Genomic DNA, 9,000 nt, shown 5'->3' with positions numbered 1-9,000 from the left:
TAATAATTTATTGAATTTTGCTTTGTTGACATTATATTAGTACCAAAGAAAAACACAAAAAATCTGAAAAAATAAAAGCTGCAATGGAGAGGAATTGTGGAAGAAAATAGGTAGGAGTGGGTCAGCATTCATGGATTTTGCTAAATTTCCATTTACAGAGCAGCAGAACCCCTGGGGATGCTGGCAGGAGGCTAATCGAAAGAGCTACAAAACAGCAAACGAGCTTATAAGAGAGTGGCATGGGGTGTGTGGAGAGAAACATGGGTGAAGCCAAGATGTTGGGGGATTATCAAGGCATCTCCTCTCTTGTTAGTTCCCTGCAGGCTTATTATCTGCATTAATAGACAGGTATTAGAATGTGTACAAGAGGCCAGTTCTGCAGAAGGGGAGGTTCAAGTGTTGATGCATCCAGCTAATGGGCTCCAGAATATGCCTTAAGCGTGATGTTGAGGTCTGAGTATCCAGCATCTCTGCCTCTGGGGCAGCTGGTCCCACTGACAGAGGCGGAGGAAGGGGGCGGGGGGGGGGTCCGCACCATGTGTCACCACTGAGGGAGTGACAAAATGCTGGGCGGCACTCACCGAGGGGCCTGCAGTGTGCCCAAGCCACGCATCTCCCCTGGGACTGATGCGGTGGCTTGGGCACTCGCAGGCTCCTCACTGCCCCAAACGGTCCGCTTGCCACCTCTCCTTCAGCTGTAGGGCGTCTGAGTGAGAGGAGGCAGACAGACTCCTCAGAGGCCCCATGGAGCATCCTGCCCGGCTGGTCCCAGGCGCCCAATCAGCTTGCTCTGCCACTGCTTGCTGACCTCTCTTCACCTGGTTCAGAGAGTCAGGCTTGGAGCTACTGCTCAGGGTGCAAGTTATGAATGGTTCTGTTTAGGTGCAGTTAGGAGTCAGTAGCCCAGACTCACAAATGTCTCTGGACAAATCTAGTCTCTTGTTAGGAAAAACTGGGTGGGAGATTGCTTCACTGAAGACGCTTTAGCTACAGTTGACATTTTGTGCTCCTCTTGAGAGCATAAAGGTTTCCAGCTTTTTTTTTCTTCTTTTTTTTTTTGGATGGAGGAGCCTGTGCCAAGAACAAAGTATTTCACAGGCATGGAGCCTGGGGTAGTGCTGAACTTGGCAAGGAATGATCCTCAATAAATCTCTGGAATCCTCTCATAGAGAACACAATAGCAGAAGCTGTTTTGATCTGAGTGAATTACATTTCCCCCCCTGTTGGTCAATGTTTTAAACAAATGGAGCTTCCTCCCGGTTTTCGACAGACGGCTTATAATGAATGTTGGTGGAGAGTCCATCACATAAAGAAAGGCAAATGCTAAACAGAGATGAGAGGAGAGGAGGAGGAGAAGGGCAGAGCCATGGCAAAGCCAGTGCAGGGCACGGGTGTGTTTGTACCACAACAATCTCACCACCACTGCACCCCTGGATCCCAATATGCTGCTGTGACTCAACCAGATGGAGGTCAGAAGGGCAGTCCAGTCCTACTCTGTGGTACATTAACATATGGTTCATTCTTAGGTGCCACCAGTTTTTACCATGTTTCTTTGCTCCCCTCTGCTATGTAAACAATGTCATGTGGAAGCACTCCACATGGCCAAATGATTTCCACAATTTATTTACACTTGTTTTGGGTTTTTTTAAAAAAAAAATTGCAAAATTGCACAATTTGAGATTTTCAAAACTGTGTATCTAGGTGGACTACTAGCACCATAGATAGCATTATCTATGTGGTGGTGCTAAAAGGATGTGACTGCTACTCTTACTCAGCTATGAGTGATTGCCAAAGAAGAAGAAGACTGCTACTCTACCATACAAATGATGTAACCACTCAGGTGAATGTCAGTGGATAGGTTGGGTCACATGGGTCATGTCCACCCTTTAGCAAGGGAGAGGATCTGCTTCCATACTGCTGCAGATGGGAGTGGATGTTACCCCTTGTATCATCCTCCCAAGTGGTAAGATGAATACCCTCACACATCAGGGTTAAGAGGAGTGGTAAGACGTATAGTTAAAAAGGCAACAGTGCTGACCCAGAGGGTTTTGCCATTTTAGGGAGCATGAATTTTATGAGCCATGAATTTGATCATAACAAATTCTACATGAACAAAAAGTGGAGATGCTATCGGCTGCTGATGCCTCATAGAGTAAGGAAGCTCATAAGCATGGATACAAAATGGAAGTAAAAAACAGAGTTCTTCCAGTGTGCCAGATGGACACAAGTCACAAATGTGATGCTGATACAAAACTGCCAGGTCCCATAATGGATTTTGTTAATATACGTAGGCAATGAGCCACAGACATAATAGTGGCACTCTGAATAGACCTGACAGGTTAGGCTGTAATCCTATACCTCGGAGTAAGTCCTATTGAACTTAGTGGAATTTGCAGTTCGAATCCCTGCGATGGGGTGAGTTCCTGTTGCTTGGTCCCAGCTCCTGCCCACCTAGCAGTTCGAAAGCACGTCAAGTGCAAGTAGATAAATAGGTACCGCTCCAGTGGGAAGGTAAACGACATTTCCGTGCACTGCTCTGGTTCGCCAGAAGTGGCTTAGTCATGCTGGCCACATGACCCAGAAGCTGTACACCAGCTCCCTCGGTCAATAAAGCAAGATGAGCGCCGCAACCCCAGAGTCATCCGCGACTGGACCTAACAGTCAGGGGTCCCTTTACCTAGACATACATAGGATTGTCTTTTCAGTTTATTGCAGGTGAGTAAAAATGAGTTTCAGATTTGTGACACATTTGCTTAGAACCAAATAGGATTTGAAATTTCACCGTAATAATTTAAGGTTGCCTTCTCCTGAGCTGGCAGTACAATAGATGTTTAAGACTAGTTTTGAAATATGTGAATAATCCTTCCTTTTCCAAAAGTTCCTCTTTCATTTCCTTGTTTGCCTTTAGAACATCTGTGAACTTGGTTTTGCTGTGCTTGATTTTTGTTTGTGAAGTCTGGCTGGACCTTGTCTCCATTCACCCCTAATCCAGAACACAGAACATTGCAGACTTTGAGAATTCTCCTTTTGGAGAGCAGCCCTCTCTGTCAAACTATGCTGTTCTGGCATAGTTCTTCTGCTCTTAAATGTATATTTCTCCTATGAGAATTTGGCCTGCTTGTTTTTCTTCGGAAGCACTCAGTTCTTATTTTAAGCCATTGAAGCATTTTCTTTCACGCCCATTGTTTATCGGAATCCCTCTAGCACTTAATAGTGCTGTGCTTCAGTGCACCATTGCTTTTTGTTCCAAACCACAGTATTGCACATGCTATTATCCCCATTCCTGGGGGTATGAGGAAAAGAAGTAGCTCTAAGAGGTCAGAAGTATTCTCTCGAAGGAAATGCTTCAACTTCTCCTGTGTAAACATTAGGTCTGCTTATACAGTGAGAAGAACCAAGTAGTGCCACACAGGCTTCAGATGAGGTCATTTATATGTGAATATTCCCCTGTGGAAGAAAAACAACAGCCTGGCCTACTCTGTGACACTCCCTCCTCTCCTAGTTTATGGTAGGGGGCAAGGGTTTCCCTTCCCATTGAGTAAGACCACAATTTAAAAGTCACCTTCACCACCCCAGAAATGGAAATTCTTGGAAGGCATCACCACTTGATCCTGTTCAACTGTTGTTGATTTAAAAGAGGATTAGACAAATTTGTGGAGGAGAAGGCTATCAAGAACTATGTTCTGCCTCTTCAGCCAGAGGTAACAAGGCTCCTGAATACCAGTTGCTGGAAACCACAGGAGGGGAGTGTGTTTTTGCTCAGGTCCTGCTTACAGGTTTCCCACAAGTATCTGTTTGGCCGCTGTGAGAATAGGATGCTGGACTAGCAATTGCCCTGGTCCAGCATGCTGTTCTTATGCTTGTGTGATTGGACAAACCTGCATCTGGTATTGAAAAATAGCATGGGAGTCCCTTGAATGGGATGCGTAATACTAAGTCAAACTGTGTCGTAGCAAATTGTTTCGCTGGGTATGGAAAAGGGCAAGATTCCAGGGCTCAGCATGAGCAATGGCAAGGTCCATGGGAGGCATTGGGATGTGGCTTGCAGACTCCCGTTTGGTTCTATATAGGATTCTGATAGTTTTCCTTTGATTCCGATTCTTGTGCACACCAGAATGCTTTAAAATGGGGTGAGGGACCTGTGGCCCTTCAGATGTTGCTGGACTTTGACTCCCATCTACTCCAGGAGCATAGTCAGTGGAGTCGAACAGCATCTCAAAAGCCACAGGTTCTGTCAATAAATTCTACGTAAGAAGGGACATGTGTCACTGAGAAATCCAGCGCCATCATTAAATGTGGGAATCTAAAGGTGGTACTACACCATAATGACTGATGAATTAGGCAAGGAAGAGAATCAAACTTTTGCTGAAGCATTGACTGACTGGCTGGGCAATCTTGGGTAAGCTGGTATTGATTAATAGTGCCCTACTTCTCAGGGTTATTGCAAGGATTTCTAATTGATAGTGCCCTGGCTTTGCAGGGATGTTAATAATGCCCTACTTTACAGAGTTCTTGGAAGGACTACAAATGCACAAAAGTCCTTTGAGCTAAGTGTCATTGGGAGAGGTAGGCATTTACTGGGGTACCTGGCAAATGAGCTCTTAATGGTGCCAGCTGGTAGCATTACCATAGCATAATCATGAATATGGCACCTATGCAATCAACAGAATAGTTTGATGCACAGATAACAAAACACTGGGATCAAAATACTTGTTCTCCAACTGTGATTCATGTTCACAAAGCTCTTGATAATTGCTGAAAGCCTGGCTTTGCCAACCATGTGCTACTTTATTTTTATTTATCTTTGAAAAAAACTTTCTTAATCACATTTTTGTAGTTGTTTTGAGTTATAAATAATTAGTCCAAATAGTTCCAAATAAATAAATAGTGGGTGAATGGTGTCTTTAAGCTATCTCCTGAATATGTCCAAAAAATTAAACAAAGAATATTGTAAAATATTTATGCAACACTTTCAATTTCTCCCCCCGCCCCGGCCCTGCCAATTCTGCCAGGCCTCTGTGCCATCCCATATCTGAATCTGAATGCTTGAAAGTGTCCACATATGAAAATGACTGCTTTGTATCAAAACTTGCCATATCAAGGAAAGTTGCTTTTTGAACCTTCTCTCTAAAAAGAGAAATGGCTGCGATTTTCAGATGGAGATACTGTCAAACAAATAAGTTACCATGTGCAAACTGAGATGGCAGTGTCCTACTTCCTCACTGCCAGGATAGTGTGAGGTAATACTCTGAGGTAAATGACTGAAAGAAATGCTTCACAATGTGTAAAATCTGCAGAAAGACTTTGCAGTATTTTGGGGTGGTACTCATGGGATTTCTTAAAAGCTATCTGAGGTAAAACTCCCCCTAAACAAAGTATGCTGATGTCACTTGTAATATTACTGACACAGTCAATTTATATTTTTAAAAGAAAACCCAAGTTTTATCACAAATGAATTGTTTATTTGAAGGTTTTGATGAGGGATTGCTCTATGACCACATTACAGAGAGGATGTATTGCCAGGCTCAGGAAGAAAAAAAGATATTAAAGTTAGAACCATATGTGTAAACAAAAGCTAATTGACAGCACTGATCAAACCATAGCTTATATCATGCAAATTCCCTAATATCATCAATGAGGCTTAAAAAAAAAAGCTAAGACACAGAATTGTGTGGAACATTTTCAAAGCACAGGAGGGAAGAAAATAAAAACCACATGTTCTTGCTGAAGTACACAACTGGCATTGTTCAGAGAGTGCCTAGCAAAGTCTCTTAAGACTACAGGCCGCAATTCTGAGAGCTCGTGTTAGAATGTGTGATAGTTTGTCCACACACAGGCAGCTTTTTGTAAGTGTACGTTACATCGAAACTCCCCCCTTTTTAAAGAAAATCTCCTGAATTTCTGACAGGTTTTGTTCTCTATCAGGGGTGGATGAATAAAAAAGCTTCCACAGCATGTAGGGAGCTAGTTCTGTAGCACCTGTATTGTGACCTAAATAGCCAGTTTTAACTGAAGGCACAAGCTGTACTTTTACATCCTTTAAAATATCCACATACAAATTTATGTCTAAGTCATGCCTAGGCTGTGTGCTCTGAAAAACGATATTAAGATTTTACGTAATTGCTATGAAGCTTGTTGTCTTCATTTTCAAAATGTAGTTGAAAGCCCCACCCAACCCCATTAACTATGAGAGACCAAATCAGAATATCCTATCTGTAAGCTTGCAAGCCTCAAACCATAAAGTGTGGAAAAGTCACAAAGTTGGATTATTACTCTAAAGCAAGACTCTTAAAAACTCTGTTTTTTTCAAAGAAAGAAAAAGAAAAGCACCAGGGTACAGAGACCACTCACGATCCATCTGTACCTACCCCTATACATGTAGAAATGAATAATAAATGCTTCTGTGGCTATCTTCTAAAATATTTCACGACAAAACTGTGTTAAGTAGGAAAATACTACTATTAGCACCTTATAGAAAATGGACCATTCATCTCACTGACCCTCAAGAATGTGAAGGGCCAGTTTGGACAAATGAGCTTCACAAATCTTGGTTTTAGCAGTGACTGTGTGCAAAAGTGCAGGATCGGTCTACATACCTGCACTCAAAACCATGAAGACAGACTGTAGCAATTGAAAGCCAACCTGAGTCTAATTCAGGCTGCATTTCTGAATAACTCCCTTTTCTAAAGCCAAAGCCTCAGATATTCAATAGGATTCTGAGCATAAGCCAGTGTGTGCAGTTCTTGACAGCGCATGCAAACTTTAAACATTTTTATTAAATACTAACCAGAGAGGGATCAATTTTAGCGTGTCTTGCAATCAAAGTCATTTTTAGCTCTTGCACAACTGGAGGCTGGGCCTAAATAATTTTGGAGTAGACACACATACCTGAGGCTCCCTGAATTCTCAGCTACCAATTGTAACAAAATTAGGCTTATCAAACAATGGTTTAAATATATATGGCTTTTATTTTCTCTCCTTCATTTCAGTTGAAAAAAACATAACCTTTGTGTAATACATGGTGGCATGTGTGTATGTGTGGGTGTTGTTGTTGTTGTTTTGTAGAAAACAAAGTCCTTCTTTTCAGCAACCCAATGGCAAAAGCTAGTTGAATCCTTGGTTGTGCTTTACATATACAGAATGGCTGTTGCTTTAGTGTTTCATTCTGGCTAACAATCTGGAATACACAGGAGCTGAAAAAGGAAAGGAGGAGACGCTGTCATAAGCACAACTGCATTAATCATCTATGGCTGCATCAAAAAGATAGTCAAAGGTCTTCTCAAACTAAAATCAGTAAACCATTTACTACCACTACGTTATTCTGTTCCTCTCTAAAGCTAAATGAAAACTGAATTGCTTGAAAGATGCTTTAGAATGTGCCTACAGTGTTTGTTTTCAACATTGACTGCAATCAGGCACACATTCCCACATACTTAATTTCACTGGATTTGCAAAGCTTCATTAAACAAGGCTGGATGCCTATGCCACAGTGCTCTGGCATGACCATGGCAATTTGCAAGAATTGGGCGATATATTACAGTATGCTATCCCCTTCACAGTGGGATATAGTATGAGATGTCTAGGTGTCTCCTAGACGTTTATATACACAGCATAATTTGTTGTGAATTTGGTGGCAACATCCTGAGATGGAAGAATGAAGAGTACTACTTCAAATTCCAGGTGGGGGAATTACATTTATAAAATATGTTCCTCTGTTAAAACCACACCCCGCAAGCCCTCCCTTGTCGCAGAGCAGGGAACAGACTGAGCCAGAACCTAGTTTTTATTTAAAAGGAGGTGTATTTTAAAATGTGGGGAAGTGTTCAAAAAATATAATCTGCCATCTGCAGGCTGCAATGACATAGACCACTCTGTTGCCTCAGGATTTTATCACCTCACTCTGTTGCATGTCTAGACCAGGCAGGACAAGAGGAGAGGGATTGTTTGCCCACTATGCAAGGGAAAGGAAACCTGTCCCTCACATTGCCTAAGCAGCCAAGCAATGTTCCCTATCTCCAGGTAGGGCTGGGAAGAAACCCTGACTGAAACCCTAGAGAGCGGCTGCTGTTCTGTGTGGGCAGTACTGACCTAGATGGTAAAAGGTAAAGGGCCCCTGGACAGTTAAGCCCAGTCAAAGGTGACTGTAGTGCTCATCTCGCTTCAGGCCGAGGGAGCCACTGTTTGTCCATAGACAGCTTTCTGGGTCATGTTCCTACATGACAAAACTGCTTCTGGTGCAACAGGACACCATGATGGAAACCAGAGTCCACGGAAACACCATTTACCTTCCTGCTGCAGTAGTATCTATTTATCGACTTGCACTGGCATGCTTTCGAACTGCTAGGTTGGCAGGAGCTGGGACAGAACAACAGGAGCTCACCACCATCACGTGGATTCGAACTGCCGACCTTCCAATCAACAAGTCCAAGGGCCTCAGTGGTTTAGACCACAGTGCCACCTGCATCCCTATTGATCTAGATGGACCAGTGGTCTGTCTCAGTGAAAGCAGCAGTGGGAGACAGGGAAATATGGCTGAGCATATCTCCCTATTTCCAACACATGTTTGTATTTTGACTGGGGCATTTCACATTCCTTGTTCTCCCAAACATTTTTTTCATAGCTGATAGTTCAACTCAGCCTTAGCAAATTGCCCTTGAAGAGCCTACAAGAAACAAAGAGAAGGAAAGCCTCACTAAGAAAGGAGGGAATGGCATTGCTTCCCAGAAGGGTACAACAGCAGGCAAATTCAGAGGGGGTCCAGAGTATACATGACCCCCACTGAGAGTGTGGCTAAAAATGTTTCCATTGGCAAGCACCCACACAACACTTGTAAGATATCAAGTGAAGATGCCTGGACTATATGGAGGTCCCTGTGAGTGAATTAAACATGCCCATGTTCTGAGAGAACACAAATGGTTCTCAAGGGTGAGGCATGGGACGCACCTACAAATCCTGGTAGCTGCCACACCACAGAGGAACCATTTAAGTTACGTGGCATGT

General features: G+C 43.0%; 1 protein-coding gene across 1 annotated transcript in view; it reads right to left on the bottom strand.

Moving 5' to 3' along the window:
* Window positions 1-6,948: 6,948 nt before the first annotated feature.
* TGFBI (transforming growth factor beta induced) overlaps window positions 6,949-9,000 on the bottom strand; it is a 40,577-nt gene continuing 38,525 nt past the window's right edge. The window contains exon 17 of the mRNA XM_081850368.1: window positions 6,949-7,193. Coding sequence (XP_081706494.1) covers window positions 7,153-7,193 — 41 coding nt within the window. The 3' untranslated portion in view covers window positions 6,949-7,152. The remainder of the gene's footprint in view (window positions 7,194-9,000) is intronic.

Source organism: Podarcis erhardii (assembly GCF_964252035.2).
Source record: "Podarcis erhardii genome assembly, chromosome: 2".
NCBI lineage: Eukaryota > Metazoa > Chordata > Lepidosauria > Squamata > Lacertidae > Podarcis > Podarcis erhardii.
The sequence above is the reverse complement of the archived record's forward strand: the minus strand, read 5'-3'. Positions and strand labels throughout refer to the sequence as shown.